General features: G+C 40.0%; 1 protein-coding gene across 1 annotated transcript in view; it reads left to right on the top strand.

The window, feature by feature from the left end:
• The window catches only part of KIAA1328 (KIAA1328 ortholog), a 174,416-nt gene that overhangs the window by 110,685 nt on the left and 46,179 nt on the right, over positions 1-17,552 (top strand). The window contains exons 7-8 of the mRNA XM_059834078.1: positions 5,459-6,147; positions 8,914-9,009. Of these exons, the coding sequence (XP_059690061.1) occupies positions 5,459-6,147; positions 8,914-9,009 (785 nt within the window). The remainder of the gene's footprint in view (positions 1-5,458; positions 6,148-8,913; positions 9,010-17,552) is intronic.

Here is a 17,552-nt window from a genome sequence, read left to right as displayed (position 1 = left end):
GTAATCTACCTTGATGATCTTCTAGCAAAACCTGCCAGAGTACGAGAGTTAATTGCACTAGGGAGAATGCACTACATTTATTTGGGATGGGCTTTGGCAAGGCGTACCGTGCAGATGTTGCATTACGCATTCTCTATCTGCTAGACAACTATTCGGTGTATGCCCATGTTAAAAATGCAGCTCATCACTCTTCTGCCCTTATTTCACATGAACTCCAAATGCACTGGGAAATGGTGGTGACCTGCTCTGCTCACAAATAGTATAGTTTTTGAAATATTTATCTAGGTCTTGAACTACTGATTCTTCAGTAAAATAAAGGGCAGAAGTAAAAAATTGAAGTCAGAAGATTGTGATTTTTCGTTTTTATAATGTTGGCAGCACATTGAATGTTAATAGTTAGACCTGGTGCTGTCGAGATTAGTGTAGTGGCATTTTTCTATAGTGCAAACAGGAACGATATGGTTGTGTTTCGGAAAGCAAACATGTTTGCTTAATTTTAGTGGTCAGGTATTGCATTGCCATATGTAGGTACTGTTTGGGCTTAATGGGCATTCTGCTCACAGTGACTTCCAAGACTCAAAGGTACAGGCGCTTCGCTTTAGTTTTCTTGGAGCGCTGTATTATTAATGACTGCCTTATCAGCCAGCGTAAAACCAGTTTGCTGATCTGAAATGGAAGCATTTGTTAGAGATTATCTACAATATTTGTGTAGCTGGAGAAGAAGGGTGGCATGTTTATGAATGCAAAATATACACTTAAAGCTGAGTGCCGGCAAATGCTCGCATGCCACTTTGAATGCAGGTTTTTTGCGCACCTGGCATCCCAGCTCAAACCGTCTTAACAAAGAGGAGAAAAAAAATTGAAGGCAACACAAACATAGGAGGTGTTCCTCTGCTGTCAGCTAGCAGCTATAGATTCACTTTTTTGTGATGTGATCCTATTTTACGATTTTCATTTTTTTCGCTACACCTGTGCAGTATATTGAGTTCAGTAGATTTTTACAGGAAAAATAGAGGCTTGTGACTGTCATTCACATAGTTTTCTTTGATTTGAGACGACTTGTTTTATTCAGTGGAATATGGCAATCATAGCTATACATAATTACTGCAGAAAATGGTGCTTTATTTCTTGCTTGAAAAATGGTCAGCTTACCTTCTGAGTTATCTACTGTATTTATCTTAGGTACTGACAGAGACAGTTACTGAGCTGGTATGTGGGCACTTTGTAGCAACTGATATGAGGTTACTTATGGTAGAGATTTTAATAAAGGATTATATGATTTAAAGAAAAAAAATTGATAGACTTCAGTAGATCCTACTAATTTACTTTAAAATCTTTACCTTGATAAATTCTTACAGACTCTTGGAAAGAACAGCTCCTTAATCACTAGTAATGCACTTCAAATAGTCCTATCGTTTGAAATAATTGTTCTTAAAACGGCATTTCTGTTGCCCTGTTATCCTATCGGAGCTTATTTATAATATATTCTCCTCATTCTACTGACAAGAGCAAGTGCTTATACTGTTGATAGAGCTGCAAACCCAGAGCCAAGCTTTATTCAGATGAGACCCATACATCAACAATGCATAGCGGTGACTGAATTCCAGATGTAGGTTGTCTACCTTAGTGAGTGCGTCAGCTAGGTCACTAATATGTGCCCTTGGTGCTCTTTAAGGTGTCCCTGGGTATGGTAACCTCGCATTTGTCCATTTAGAAATTTTTGCTTCATCTTTAAATATCTTTAAATGTCGGTATTTTTCCTCTGGTTGCTGCTTCTGTTTGTTCTTCTTGGCTTCCTCCAGGGCGGTCCACGCTCAGATCAGCACAATGGACTAGGTCTGAACCTACGTGTTCCTCCCTCTGTTTTCTACCCCACCAAAAAAACCCCAGAGCTGAAAATCCAGGTTAGAGAAATGTTCTCAAGATACAACTGAGAACAATTTAATTCATTGTCTCTTTTTGTGAGTTCAAATATATTTCAGCTACAAACCCAGGTGCTATGGGTTAAACTCTGACCCTGTTAACATCTATAGGAGTTTTGCTGTTCACCATAACAGATTTCTCGGTTTTTGTGCTGTTCCTTAAACGTGTTTTGTACATGCAGGGGTAGCAGTGAAATCCATCAGGACCTCGCCTGTGTTGAGGTTGTAACATCTGAGCAGTTATTAGTTCATCCCTTGCAGAACAAAGCCCTGTGTGCTGGAGTCAGTCTGTAACTGTGTCTCCTCTGCCAGCGCTGTGAATTAACACTGCAGAGCACACAAGTTGCATTTAAGAAGAATTTGCAAAGATCATAATGCTGCGTGCATAAAACTGGTGTGCTGTTTGTCTGTTTGTAGGAAGTTTTAAGGACTGGATGTTTGTTTAAGCTCTGCTCTGAATCCCTGAACAAAAATTACTGGGATTGCAGTAAAGATTTCCTAGAGCTCTCCACATCTCTTCCTCTTTAAACTCTTCTGAAGATTATTTGAACTATTTTTTAGTATCTCCTTGTTTCCACGCAGGAGTTTCACATCTGATCAAGTCTTACTAACTCCGTATGTTGCAAGGAGCAGTCTGAGTTTGTTTAAGCCTCAGTTGAAGGAAGTTGTATCTTTAAATACCGTACAGCAAGCCTGGAAGAGCTCCACTGAGGGGAAAGCACAGCTGGTCCGTCATGGTTTCCATGTGTCCCGTAGGCAATATCTTTCTTAAACTCATCTTGTAAAATTACCCAATTCCTTATGCTTGTGTGTCTTTAGACTCATGGTAGTAGGTCAGTGTTTGGAATTTATTTTTGTTGCTTTTCCCCTTCACCTCGCCTGCATCTTACAGATCTGTCATGGCATGCTCTGGTCTCTTCTGATCCCTCATAAGTTTAAATGTCAGTCCGTTTTCCCTGCAGCCTCTACCATCCAGCTGTGGTTTTCAATTAAAGCATTAACAGAAAATCACAAATTGCTAAAAAAGTTCTTGACTAGCTTCTGACTCTCAATAGCTAATTTTTCTTTGGGGTTAGACCCTGCATAGTACTGAGTAGCTGTCAAAGGTGTGTTGGAACTCAGTCTTCTGCCTAACATGACCTCCTTCTTCTAAAGGAATAAAAAAAAAAAAAACCCACTTGCATTCAATGACATTAATGAGAATTTTCCCCCCTGCAAACATACTGTAACTGTGAAATAACATTAAAGTTTCTCTGCCTTGCTATGAAGTCTTTAAATGTCAATGCCATTTCTGAGACCATCAGGGCAGATTTAATGGTGGCCAAGGTCAACAAATGCTAACTGGTACTTCTCTTTTAGGGCCTTTAGGGACTCTTAATAGAGTCTCAGGCATGAAGTTAATTTGCGATGTGGGCCTTTATTCTTAAACCTGATCCTGATGATTATTTTGTACCAACTTCATTTGTGTGCTTAGATTTCTTAACATTGTCTTGTCTCTTCAGTCAATAAACCAAACTGCTAAAATAAAGAAATTCTTCGTTATTTCATCTTTTGAGTGGGTTTTTTTGGTTCCTTTTTACTTCTGTCTATGGGCTGCAGAAGGGTAGGTGTATGCTTTCTGTACACCACCCCAAACTGCCAGCTCTGATGGGATCCTCTAAGAATACCTTCGGGTCTGCCACCTTCTGCGGTCCAAGGGGCCGGGAAAGTGGCCACCCTGAAAGCCTCTTTCTGTTGGTCCCCTAAATGCTACGCTAGCAGAAGCAGGTGAGGTGAGAAACGAGAGGCAGCGTATAACCGCAGGATTCTCTTACTTTCCCTTTTCTATAGTATTTCTGTTGCTGGTCATCCTTTATGTATTGTCTAATTTAGATTAAAAGGGCTTTGTAGCCTTTATTTGTCTAGAAAATATTGCAGACGAGGATGGCACGCTACAAATAATAAATAACAAAACTCCGTCTTTTTGGCAGCATGTTGCATTTCTGCTCAGTTGCCCTGCCAGCCCCTCTGACTTTAAAATATTTTAATGTCCTGCACTTTTCACCCAGTCCGAGCACCAGACTTTCCTCAGACATTTAGCACTGACATTAATGCAAATGCCTCCAACTCACTGGGCCCTTTGGGGCAAAACATGACATCCTTGGCTTTCAATCACATGACAGAGAGGATATATTTGAGTCTGCAAAACTGGAAATAATAAAATATCAGTATTCAGGTGCTAATCCACGTTAATTTACATTCTGTGAAGTCTACAATAAACTTGTAATTGGTTGTCTTGAAGGGCAGCAGAATATATTTGGTATTTTGTTTATTTATAAAAAAGAATCTAAATTATACATATAAACACTGCATACATTTGGATTATATCTCTCTTCTAATCATCACTGGACGCTTGCTTGCATTCCTAAGTTCTGGTGTTGTGGGGCTTGCTGACTGTCTTCCACTCTATGTGGGCGATACCTATCTATTGGAAGCATTGCCAGAGTGCAAATAATGCTTCTCTTTCCATCAGTGGATACCAAATTTCCCTGCTAAACCACTTTCACTGCAGCGGTTTTGTTATCTTTTAACAAACCTGGCTTCTGTAATTAAAAAAATCAGATCCTTCTGAAAGGTCCCAAAGGCTGGAGGAGTATAATTTCACTACGTTATTGAAATTAATGCACAGGTCTAGCAAAAGAAATGCGAGTGCCTGATTCACTGCTGTTCTGATGTGCATAAAAACTCAAATGCTTAACTGCCTAGATGAACCATAGTGCAAAGATACTCCAGGATGTAAGTAGGATTTTGATGTCTGTTACATAATATCCACGAGTATAACAAAACCACTAGAATTTGCTTGCACTGGGTTGACAAATATGAATTACAGTTACTTTCTTTCTTCAGAGTTTTATCAGAGTATAATCACTTGCCCAGCTTAATTGAAAAATCACTTACATTTATAGCTGACTTTAAACATGTTTTGTATTTAAATGACAGCTTTTGATGTACAACCATTTTTTACAGAAAGTAGTTGGTTTTTATCTGTGTTTCTGTAAAGATATTTCAAAAACTCTCATCAAATTTCCAGCGGTAAGTAATATCCCATTCAGTGCAAGGTGAAATGTTTTACATCAAATCTCCTGCTGTGTAATGGCCAATCAAAGAGTATTTATAGTGGCTGAATGGATTTTTTGGCTCGGTATTCAAAATTAAACATTTTCAAACATTAAATGTTAATGTTTTTTGCCACTCTTCAAGTTGATTTTATGTAACCCTAGATGCTCACAACTACTTGATACTCTGAAGCGACTCATTTTCTGCTGAGGGTCCTGCAGGCAGTAGTTTTACATTTATTACACTTGTGTAGATGGAATGAAATGTAGATTTGATAGCAGATTCATGTCTGTCTTCTGATAAACATTTTCTTGGGTTTGGCTGTATGTCCATCAGCATGATGCAGCAAGTTTATTTCTGAGAGAACACATTTACCAAGTGAAATTAATGAGCAAAGATAAATTTTGGTAATTCACAGGAAATTGTTTCTCTTATTGCAGGTATCCAGTAAGAAGAGCTCATGCCAACAACCAGCTTTGGAGCTAGATGGTTCCTACTTGGGTATTGGGGGACTTCAAACTTCTTTTTATAAGAACAGCAGAGCATCGAAGGCTGGAAGCCCAGCCGGTGTTGCGTTGTCTCAGCCTTGCAGGAATAATCACGATTACGGGACTGAAATCCATTACAACCATCAGGAGTGTCTGAAGGAATATCCGGTGGAAAATGGCTTGCACAGAAAGTGTAACAATATGATTTCCCCAGCCAAGCAGAGGAGCCCTCACCGTATAAAACCAGCTCAGGAGATGGACCAGAAAGCAAATGAATTTCCGAGCACGTCCCCTCAGCAAGTGAGTCAGGCTTGTGCCTGCAGGCACGTAGGGAGTTCAGGGAGCGTGCGAGAGGGCCACCATGTCAGCCAGGTACCGAGAAGACACTCTGGGCCGGTTTATCAAACCTGTGATTATTCTAGGTGCTCTCGAGTTTCTGGGCTGAATGACAGCGTGGACTCAGGGCCTAAAGAAACAGAGCAGGCTAAGAGGTTGTATGAAGAAAGAAGGCAGAAGCTGCTTCTGCAGAAAATGGAGCTGGAAATTGAAAAGGAACGACTCCAGCATTTGTTGGCTAAGCAAGAAGCAAAACTGCTCCTAAAACAACAGCAACTACACCAGTCCCGTATGGATTATAACAGGTGATTTTGAGACTTACAGTTTTTAAAAAAAATCAAAAATTTGTGATGAAGACATGGGCAATAGTTAAAGTGGGAGAATGGAACTGATAAGATAGACAATACCTGTGGCACAAATTCTCTCTAACAGTGATTTAGAGGAGAGGAGACTTTTTGGTATGTTAGCATATGCTATTGGGAAACAGCATGACAGCTGTGGAAAACAGCAGAGGAAAACAGTATGTGGTAGAAGGAAAGGCACAAGAAAAGCAGTGCTAAAAGACTAGGTAGGAAAAGAGGAGCAGTAGAAAAAAATGAGAGGTTGATCTTAGTGCGGGCGCTTCAAGGAATATAAACATTTGGCAAGAGAGCAGTGTGAGCGTGGATGGCGTAGATGTGGCGTTCCCCCTTCTTTCCTTGGAGAGGTCAGTTTTGAAGTATTGCACCTTCCGAGGTAGGGACTGGAAGAAGTGTGTTTTACAGAAAAGATGGAGATCATTTTATATATATTTTTTTCCATATATATCTACGGAAAAGGAAGGGAGCCCTGTGTAGCAAGGACATTTTCTTTCCAGTGATGTTTATGGAAGGGAGAATGACAAGACTGAGGCAGAAGACGTGCTTAAAAACTAGAAGAAGGGAAAGGCAATAACCGTAGAAGTATGGAATGTGGCTTGAAAGCCCTGTGAGCTTGTTGCAGAGGTGAGATAATACCTTCCTGACAACGTAAATGGGGAATCTGGAAAAGAGGGAGAAACTGGTGTATTGGTATCGTAGAGTGGAGAGGAACAGTGAAAGGGAGCGGGTTAAAGCAAGTTGAATTAGCCGGTGTAACTCCGTTGAGTACTAGCATTTCAGCATTAGGAAGGGAAAGCAACGGGGAAAAAAATCTAGCAGTCTTTTAGAAGAAGCGATAGGAGGGTTTCACAAGGATGCTTATGTTGATACTGTTTTAATATGGCAGCTGCTGACAGCATCCCATGAGAGTCTGCGTTACATGACCCACTTCTACGTTCATGTATTATAACCTCCGTGGAGGAATATATCACTTTCTCTTCTTAATCCCAGCCCCCTGCTTACTTTTCAAACTCTTAAAAGAGAATACTGTAATTTAGGTGGTCTTTTGTTTGTTGTCTTGGATTTTGGCTTACTTTGAAAAGAACGTCTTTATATGGCTTTAAAAATGCCTGTCTTAAAGGCAATCGCAATTACTGAGGTCACAAACAAAGGATTATGACTTCAGGTGAGAATTAAGTAGGAACATATGGATTCTTAATCATCAAATACCTTAATTCTATGCATGCATTCCTCTAATGAAAAACAAGTAGAAAATGAAGGAAATACAGACTGAGTTTTTTGGTGTTTTTGTTTCTAATGGATATTTTTCAGCATTTGAGGCATCATAAGACCAGAAAAAACCAGACCTTATATATATATATATATCTATAATGATGTGCTTGTTAATGCCATTATGCCTATTTTAGCCATTCATTTTCTGAAAAAATCTTCATGGTTTACAGAGCTCTAGCTACCTAAAAGAATTCTAGGAAAGAAAATCATACATGATCAATCTGTGGACTCAGTATTTTTGTGATCTCTTTTCAAAGGTGCAGGTGAAAGCACATTTGCCATATCCTCTCTAAGAAAAGCAATTAGAATATAGCATGCTTGCTATAGAATTAAATGTTTGGTATTTACAGGGAAATCTCTTAGACATCACATCTCTTTCAGTTCTAAGTGTGTAATTCAGTTTTGCACTTGATAACAGAGTAATTTTATATCCTACAAACAATAAAAAATTGTTTAGCTAGGCTCAAATACCCTTTGCTTCATTGCCAGGAGGCTCTAACCTAGTTCATCTCTTAACATCATGACAGTTTAAAAAAACCAATGCAACAAAAATCCATTTCCAGATAGTGTTTATTTTTGTCTGTCCTTCTGCTTGGGTGGAGTGCTGGTTAAGGTCCATTCTGAGCTGCTGAAAGTATTGTCATTGAATGACAAGTAAAAGGTCTGACAATTTGTAATTATTGGCTATTAACTCTTCTGCTCTTCTAGCAAAAGTGTGAATTGTTCCTTTTTTTGGCCCGGCTGCATCATAATTGCATTTTAATATCCCACATTTCCCTATTTAGCCTCAAATGAGCATAGTATTTTCAGTTTGCACTTTCTCTCTATGTGAAATAGTTGCTCGGCTATCAAAAATGGTGTGTGTGCAGTTTTGTGACTCCTCCTGATGCCACACCAGAGTACGCCGGTATGGGTGAGTCCTGGAAACAGGAATTCTATTCAAGTGAAGAGGGAGAAGTACCTTTATTGTTGACTTTTCTGTCTTCATTGGAGAGAAGGAAAAAGGTGGGGTACTCTGTTAAAAACGGAGCATCATCTGTTGGCTCGTAGTTTCAGGAGACACAAGCATCTCAGATGAATTGTACATTTTACACATGATGCCTTTGAGCTCTGTTGCTGCTGGAGCTTTAATCTGAGCCCAACAGGGATGTTTGTTATTGGATACTGTGACCGTTTTCTTAAGGGAGCAGGTCCTTGGAAATCAGTAAATGAAATTTGTTAAATCTTCTTCCCAACGGAAACCCTTAGAAGCAAAAGCACTGGACATAAGTCAGCCTTCCAATACAAAAATTTATCTGAAAGTGTGAAAACAGTTGTGAAAGCTTCTGCATTTAACGTGATGAAGTGCCCTTTGTGTAGACACACAGCTCACTTCTTTTGTGGAGAGTTCTGGTGTGGTGATTTGACCAGCTGCAAAACCAGCTAACTCTGCTTTTTCAGGTTTAGAGGCCATGTACCAGGTTCAGAAGATGTGCCCATTGACGAGGCACCTGGAGAACTTGCTCTGATGATGAATGGCAACAGCATGGGGCTAAGGTAACTTCTCTCTTCACTTCTAAGTACTTCACAGTGTCGGTATATCTTCTTGACAGTGTGCTGTTGACTGCCAAGTGTATTTGTTCATGTGTTTCTTTCAGATCAAGAGCTTTTTTTTGCAGGAAAGGTAAAATTCATTGGCTGTTGAGTTTTGAGTCAAATCAATAGTTTTGCTGATCCGTTATTACTCAAGGTTTAGGGGTTGACTTCCTGTAGAGATCTCAGGTTTTGGGTGTCATCTCTTAAGGACACTAACCTAGCCCAGCGCAAAATGGAGTTGTCACAAAATCTTGGCTTTTGTTCTTTATTCTAGGTACTGCTTGTTAGTTTTTCAGTTAAGGTCAGAACATCTCTTTAGTCTTGATTTGGACCTGATGTAAACAATACATTATTCTTTAAATCCCAGCTAGAAATGCTCTTTTACAATTGGTGACAGTTACTTGTTTTTTAAACAAGGTCGTGTTGCACCTCTGCTTCAGTGTGATCAGAGCAAACTACCACTGAAATAACTGGAAGTAGAGTTAAGCCAATATTTAGCTCTTTATCTCAATTTTGCATGCTATTTAAAACTTTAATCAATGCATTATTGTGTTTTCTTTCTGTCCCACCCTGTTGCATTTCCTGTTTCCACTGGAAGAATATTCAGGCTTATTAGAAAAGCAACAAATAAAAACTGTGGATTTGACAGGGTTTTTCTCCCTTTCTCATAAAGTATCAGCTTCTTGTTCAGTGCTTTAACTATAGATGTTCTTTTGACCAAAGTATCCCCTGTTTGGTGGACGAGAAGAGCAGCTGTCCTTTGAATGGCCCCTTCTTTAGCGACAAGAGAAGACTTTAAAATAATAAGCTTTTCTCTCCATTGTGAGAATACTGGCAGAACTTTTAATTTACTTATAAACTAGGGGTCCAATACTTTTTTTTAACCCTAAGTGATACTGATTGTATTTTATTTTTTCGAGATTTCCTCTCTGCTGAAAAGGGATAAGACTTCTTTCTCCAGAACAACAGGAGTTATTAGTTTCCTTGGAATACATCATTGCTTAACCAGGTGTTTGGCTGCTGCGAGTTACTGGCATATCCTCGTTGTATTCTGATGCTTTTTTGTTTCGTTTTCGCACAGACTGAAGTGATCAAAGTGTGATCACTGTAGCAAAAGAGATAGAGTCATGCTATGTTTAAGATGCAGTAGCATTAAGCCCCTCGGAGGAAAAACGTAACCTAGAACATCTGTAGGGCATCTTGGCAACAGTTTATCAAATCCTGCAAAAATCGACATAGCCTAGCAGGGAAAATGAGGAAAACCTGTGCCGTTAACAAAATGAGAGTTCCGGCTTTCAAAAGGTTCCCCACCCTCTCTTCATTCCCCTGGTTTAATTTCCTATAATTTTTCAAAGTTAATATGTGCTCGTGCAGTCTCAAGTTGCCATGCCAGCTGGTTCCGAAGTTTGGCAGCAAAACACTTGGAAGTTTTTCTTCCTGTATGCCATCTTCAGTTTCGCAAAGGTTACCAGATGAATGCTCCCTAAATAATTTACTCTAATGTAAGGCTGAAAGAGGCTACGGAAGACAAGTCCATTTGTCTCTTTTATGCATTTGAATATGTAAGTGATGTTTTCTTCAGTATCGAGAGAGGGTGTGCAAGTGTGTGGCTAGAGCTTAGAAAGGATAAAGAGCTGGTAGGAATACATCCTTTTTTTAACAGTCTCCTTTTTCATTTTTGTTTTTTTTTTCTTTTTTTTTTTTGTGGGGGGTGTTGGGTTTTTTTATCCCTTGTTTTTTGAATTGACCTGCCAAACGGTTCTTGTTACAGCAAATGCTATCAGAACCCTCATGGAAAACCAGCCCACTCTGACTTCCAGTTGATACATGAGAGCTCTTCTAGCAAACCTCACAGCATGAAACTTGATTTCAGTCTTCAAATAAGCAAAATGTAGCTTAATAATATCCTGGTATTTTAAAGGAAATGGTGAAAGTCCTTTAAAATACTAAACTTGCTGAAGTGAGGTATTGGAGTTTAGAAGTAAAATAAATAATATAATCAAGAACTGAAAAACATAGGTTTTTTATAATTAACAGCTCGTTTTGAGCTAATTATCTACAATTACGAAAATCTAATTGCAATTTATTCTGCACTATCTGTGGGAAGAATCATAGGCAAGGGAATGTGCATCACTGCCAGGCGTAAATGCTATAGGATGGGTACAAATAATAGAGAAGGACTTAATGAAAAACAAAAAGCAAATAGGAGCGTGCAGCTGTGCCAGGCTATTGAAAGGTAATTGTAGTCAGAAATGAGATATGTACTTTAAAAGGCATCTTGTCATCTCCTGTAGGGATTAATTTTTTCCCTCCTTGAAAAAGGAAAAAAAGATTCCATGAGCAAATACAGTAGAAAGTTTGATTTTTTGATAGGAATTTTGGTCATAGTCTGGCTGTCTGTGAAAAGGAAAACGCTTATCTTGGGGACTACTGCAAACTACAGCCAAATTTTCTAATGGATGCCTGTTTCATCTTCTCTTCTAAATGTGCCATTGTAGTTTTTTCACTGTCAAAAGTCAGCAAGCGTTGTCTATCTCAGCCTCTTTGGATGGTCCCGGTATGAAATTGCAGTGTTGAATTTGTCGCTTCCCTGCTGGGTATGTTGAGGAGCTGTTGGGAAGAAATGTGTCTGTCCCTTTGCCTGCTTGCAGCTGGGCCGGCGCGTGGGACCTGAAGAGTCTTCAGATGCAGGATCTCCAGTTCTCTACGGTGCAGCAGTCAGAGCAGGTTTTACTGAGGATGGTTTTCAGTAGCTTGGAGTGCTCCTAAGTGAGCCCACAGCCAATTTTCAGCTATGGAGATAGTAACTTGTACAATTAATGGCAAGTTGTCTGTATAATTTCTTTTCAAGTCTGTCCCAGTGTGCAAGATGCTTTAAAATATTCAAAATAAAAACATAACCTGATGCATTTGTTTAGCATAAACCAGCCTTTTACAAAGCGCTTTCCATCTCCCAGACGCAGATGCTTGGTACATGCTCAAGTACCCACTCCATGCGTATTCAGTAGGATCAATACACCCGGCACCTGCTTTTGTGTGCGCTCCTGACGTCTGCATCTGGGAGAGGAATTTTAAAACAATCCACTCTTCTCTCCTTTATTTAATCTTAACTTTCGATGTGAACGTCATGGAAATAAGACCTAGTTAATAGCACGAACTAGAGAAGATATGGTTTGCTACTTTGCAAGTACCCCTCCCCAGAGTTGTGTTGTGTGCCTAAATCTTAACACACAAGGTTCCCTGCTTCTCCGATTCTTGGGTTTCCTATATGGCTCTGCTGGTACAGCTTTCTACTGCCTTCTCTCTAACGTGCATCTTTTCCTCAGGTTTCACACAATACTGCCACGGCACCTCTACAGTGACCTGTGCAAAATGTTATAAATAGGAATTGTTGGATACAGCAGCTATCGGATGGCTTTACAGTTATCTGCAGGCACTCTTTCAATGCATGCTACCTGGTTAAAGGATTTCTTTCCTGGAGTATTAAAGATTTGCAGGTGGAATTTGCCACCTTTAATTTTGTTGAAGGCTTTTTATGTTTGTGCGCTTCATTCTATAGCACCTGTGCATGTATTTCCCAGTTTGTATTTTTAGTTAGTTGAAAATATCAAACCCAGAATTCAGCAGTACTTTCTCCCTATTTGAATGCTCATTGCTATGGTAATAGTTCCAGGAGAGAATGCTTTCGGGGGTCTTTTAAAAGATTTTTTTTTTTTTTTATGTTTATGATGTAACTATTTTTATTATCTTATGAGAGAAGGTGACAATTATCTCTTGCTCCTTGTTTAATGCTTTGTTATGAACTCGATTTCTTTTGCGGCTTGTTAGACATGCAGGCATCTTTCTAAGGTGATGTGCAAGCATACTTCTGTGGTTTTGTCCAACTATTCAACGCAATTAAGTAGAGGTGCGGAGGAACGCAGACTCGCAGCTCCCTCTGCTGTCCCAGGCATGGCCTGGCTCGTTCACACAATCCCCCCGCCAACTAATTTAAAAATAAAATAAAAATCACACGCAATCACACGGCTCTGCCACCTCTGACCTGACTTGTGCTGGCCCCGTTAGTCCGTTTTTGAAGGGAGCTGATACTTAAAACCCGGTGGCAGTGGTAACATCCATTTTGCTTCCTTTTTGGAGTTTTCTTGCCAGTTGTTCTTCACGCCGGCGTACGACACCTCCTGTTACTCTTGTCCTGAGCCTCTGGAGGAGAAGCCGTCACCGGTGCCACAACTGGCTCGTTGTCCAAGACCTTCCAGGCTTCATTCATCTATGAGTCGTCCTTGGTCTCCTTGAAGTGCATTTATATAGTACTTGGCCAACTTTTAGGAATGTATTGAATACAATTTGTTGGGATTTTTTTTCCATCTATTTGCTGTTTTGGCAGACTGGCACATTAAATCGGGCTGAAATCAACTGTGCTTGCAAATGGCCCATAAAATCTGTGTATCTGGAAGCCGCTTATCCACTTGTTAGTGCTCCTTTTAACACCCGAGTTACTTTCTTGTTCCAGATAATTTTACATTGAAGTTTGTATCAGTTTTAGATAGGATGTTTGTGGAGCAAACACTTGTTTGGCCAGTGAAAAAAGTGCTTGCAGATCTGCCAGTAGTGCAAATGCTGAATTAGGTGCAGATACGAGTTTTTCTTTCTCTCGTGGCGTTGTCTGGCTATATATAGGCACAGCAGCCCTCCAACAGATGTCTGCCGGAGTCAGTTGTGACGTGACGGGAGAGTATAGTTGGAGTTAGACATTTTTGCTTCATTAGTGCCACGTGCAGACTCTGAAGGTAGTAGGTTTTCTTGTGCAAGGTGAAGGCTTTTGTTCTGATATCGTTACTAAAAGCTTATTGCTGAATGGGAGGGGTGGTGGCAATTTTTAACATATATCTATACATGCCTTTTTTTTTTTTTTCTTTAAGGTAGGCAGTGATCCTTATCAGACTGGGGAGCGAGGAGTTCATTTCCGCTGACCTGCTTGCTTCACTAATCTCATTTTCAGGTTTACTTTCAACTGTGACAGGGTTTTGAAGCTGCCTGTCTTACCTTTACCTGAATTATGCTGATTCTGTTCTCGTGATCACGTATGCTGCACACAGCAGTATTACATCATTTCCAGTACAGTCCAAAGTAACCTTGAGCAGGAAGCCTACTGATAGACTTGAGGTATAAGACGTAAGTAGGAGATACCATAAGTAGTTTCCATAGGCAGATGGAGCCAACCTGTAGGTGGTCTTCAAAAAGCACAGGAACTCTGGTGTCAGAAACACTGCTGAGCATAGGATGGCAATCAGTGAAAATAGGCTTGTTAAAACTCAAGTGCTTTGGTATTTTCACAAAACTTGCATTTCCAGCCCGTCCTCCTGCATGGGCATAGTTCTGTAATATCACGTATCAGAACTGAAAATGCTCGGAGATTTTTTTTCTTTGGGTTGAAATATTTAAAATTCATGCATCTCCTGAAGGAGTTTGTTCCTTGCCAACACTTGCAGACAGTGAGAGACATTTTTGCAAGTCATTTGCAGATGCTTCCTTTACAGGGAAATGTAGACACTGTTAGTTTACTGCCTGAATTGAATTTTGAAAACATGAATTCTATTTTTATAAATTTGAGTGGATTACTTTTTCAGACATAGCATTTTGTTACTTTTTATTTTTATATGTAATCTTGGATGAAGAGAAAATATGAATATCTAGATTAAACATCGTGTCCCAGAAATCTGTGAGTTGGAGAAGTTAAGAAAAGTCTTATAAAACAAAATGTTCTGGAAGGTGGTTTTAAATTAGGAGATTTTTAAACCCACCCGCACAACTTTCACGCCATTTAAAAGCTTATATCGGAACTGATGGGGCAGGACTAAGAACAAAAGCTACTGGTATTACAAAGTTAAGCAAGAAATCCTCTGTACCCTGCTGTTCTGGCCATGATCACAGCTGCACTAAGCTAAAACCCACTCCCTGACCCCTCTTGTGACCTTGGCTGCACTTCAGCACGCAGAAAATTGAAGCAAAAGGCAAACTCCAGTAAATATTAGATTCTGCCGCTTGCAGATATACAGACTACATATAAAGATAATGGCACGCGTGCTCTCGCTCGCTCTCCAGCTCTCACTGTCTCTGAAGTGGACATTGTGTATTTGCCACTGAATTATTCTGACACAAAACTTTCCAGACCGTACTGGTGTGTTGGGCTGAACTCTGTGGCTTTGCATGGGTGCTGAGGCTTTGCAGAGCTATCCATTACGTTTGTAACAGTGCTAATTTTTGAGAGCCACACAGAGAAAATTTTAGATTCAGCCCAGCTGATTTGTTCTTTACACTGCTCCTGCGGTGAAGAGGATTGATTTTTGTGTTTCTTTTGATATTTGGCTTCCTTTCCTCTGGTACTCAATGCTTCAGGCCTTAATCCTTTAACCTTGAATCTGAGCATCAAGGCTTCAGGAGGGATCAGGCCTTTTGATGGAGAGAGAACGTCTTTTGTTGTACCAAATGGTTGGGAGTGGTATAAGGCAAGACAGCTCTCCAGACGGTATATATTTCCCTGTTGTGTTAAAAGACTATAAACAGAGGGTGGGTTTAGCGGGGATTATAAATAATCTAGAGGAAGGTGGGGTATTAGAAGCAATGCAAAAGAGTTAATGACTTTTTCTTTAACATTTCACCAATAACCAGTCTATCATGACAGATGCGTACTGGGTTGCCAAATGCTATAGTCTGATTTGGGTAACGGTTCAAAGCTCAGCGTGTCATGGAAATGGCAGTGCGGTCCCTGATGGAGCAGGGGAAAAAAGGCTTTTTAGCTTCTCAAAGGGCATTATTTGTGGAAGCAGATGCTTGCTTGCCCTACCCAGCATAAAGAACAGTTCTGCGGGCAGCCGGGAGAGTTAGTACTGCTGGATTTTTATAGGATCATTAATTATATGTTATAAGGCAGCTAAGCATGGCATTCCTAACTCGATGAATTCCATTATGAATGGCCTTTTCATATTCTTCATCTCATTATATTAAATGCATGTGACCTGAAGTTTAGCTAAAGTTATTGTTCAGGTTAACTTTCATTTAGTGGTTGCCCTAATTTTAGAAACAGTATGATCTTTAGATTTTATGGAGAGACAGGTTTTTTTATGCATGTTTTTGCAGCACTATTTTAGATAATTTCTTTTGGAACTAGATAGAAACCTCTGTGAGGTGGCAGGGAAGGGATTTAGTCGCTCCTTGATTTGCCTGGAGTTTTCTGTACCCATGTTCCTGGATGACAACATCCAGTTACGCGGATTTGGCTATTATCTCTCTGCCAATAACTTTTAAACCCTCTGCTCTGTTCCATCTAGTCTTGCATATCTGACTGCCTCCCTGACACATAATCCTGGTTGTTTTGCCTTCAGCTTATTCCTAATCTGGGCAAAACAGAACTCCTTACTTTTTCTTCCGAATCTCTCTTCGCTTCTGATTTTGATAACGCCACATCCTCTCTGTCACTCAGACTCGTAACCTCGGGGTCACTCTCCTTCTCCATACGCGTCTGGGATGCTGACAGCTATTGCAGCTTCCTTCTCCTTTGCAGCAAAACCATGCCTTCGGCGTGTCAACAGTTAAACCACCACCCCTTGCTCTAGTCCTTCCTCTTGCACCTTGACTACTGTAAAGTCGTCTTTGCTCAATATTCATTCCCCTCGTGCAAAATAAGTTTTCCAAATGGGTATCTTGGCTGCTTATTCAGATCTTGTCACCGTTGCTTCTCTGAAACCCTCCTTCGAAGGCCAGTTTTCTGCTGTGTTGGTCTATAGGGCTCTGCAGAAAGTGACAAAGCTGCTTCTTTTTTTGTCGTACCTGCCACCTTCTCTTCTTTACTCCTTCGGTTACATGAGACTTCACTTGGGTGCTGCATGAACTTTCAGCCATGTGCTCCTACCATGTTCCTTAACTCTTCCTGACTTTTGGAACCACTGAGTCATGTCATGGTGACTCCTGCCTCTGTCTGTCTGTTCTGACTACATCTTTCCTTTAGCACATCTTATGTCTTTGAGACCCTTTTTTTTTTTTTAGAGTTCAGAGTTTTTTCAGAGGTGTTTTTTCAGATTTTCAGAGTGCTTTTTTTCTTTCCCATCCCCAATCCTAATTTGATGAGTTTCAAACTAATCCGTCTCTTTCCCCTGACCACAAGGTTGGTCTTTGCCCAGTAAATCCACCTAAAATCTAAATCATACTGAAAAGGTATCACCAGTGACCTGGGAAGAGAAGTATTGTAACTCACCTGCAGTGACAAATCATCAGCTCTTCTGTGTAGAAAAGTTTACATATGGCTTCTAGCACACACAAGAGTTTGAAACAAAACAATATGCAAGTATCTTCAGTCTTCTGTCAATAGTACCAAGCTTCACCTCTTTGTGTAATACATGCCCTTCTGTTTGATTGATGCATATTTAATCCTTTTTTTCTTTTTACCTTTGTGCTCCTTTAATCTCCGTCTACATCTTGCATCCTTTTTGACAAAGTCACGTCTCTGA

This window comes from Gavia stellata, chromosome Z (assembly GCF_030936135.1).
Source record: "Gavia stellata isolate bGavSte3 chromosome Z, bGavSte3.hap2, whole genome shotgun sequence".
NCBI lineage: Eukaryota > Metazoa > Chordata > Aves > Gaviiformes > Gaviidae > Gavia > Gavia stellata.
This window is presented reverse-complemented; position numbering and strand designations above follow the sequence as displayed.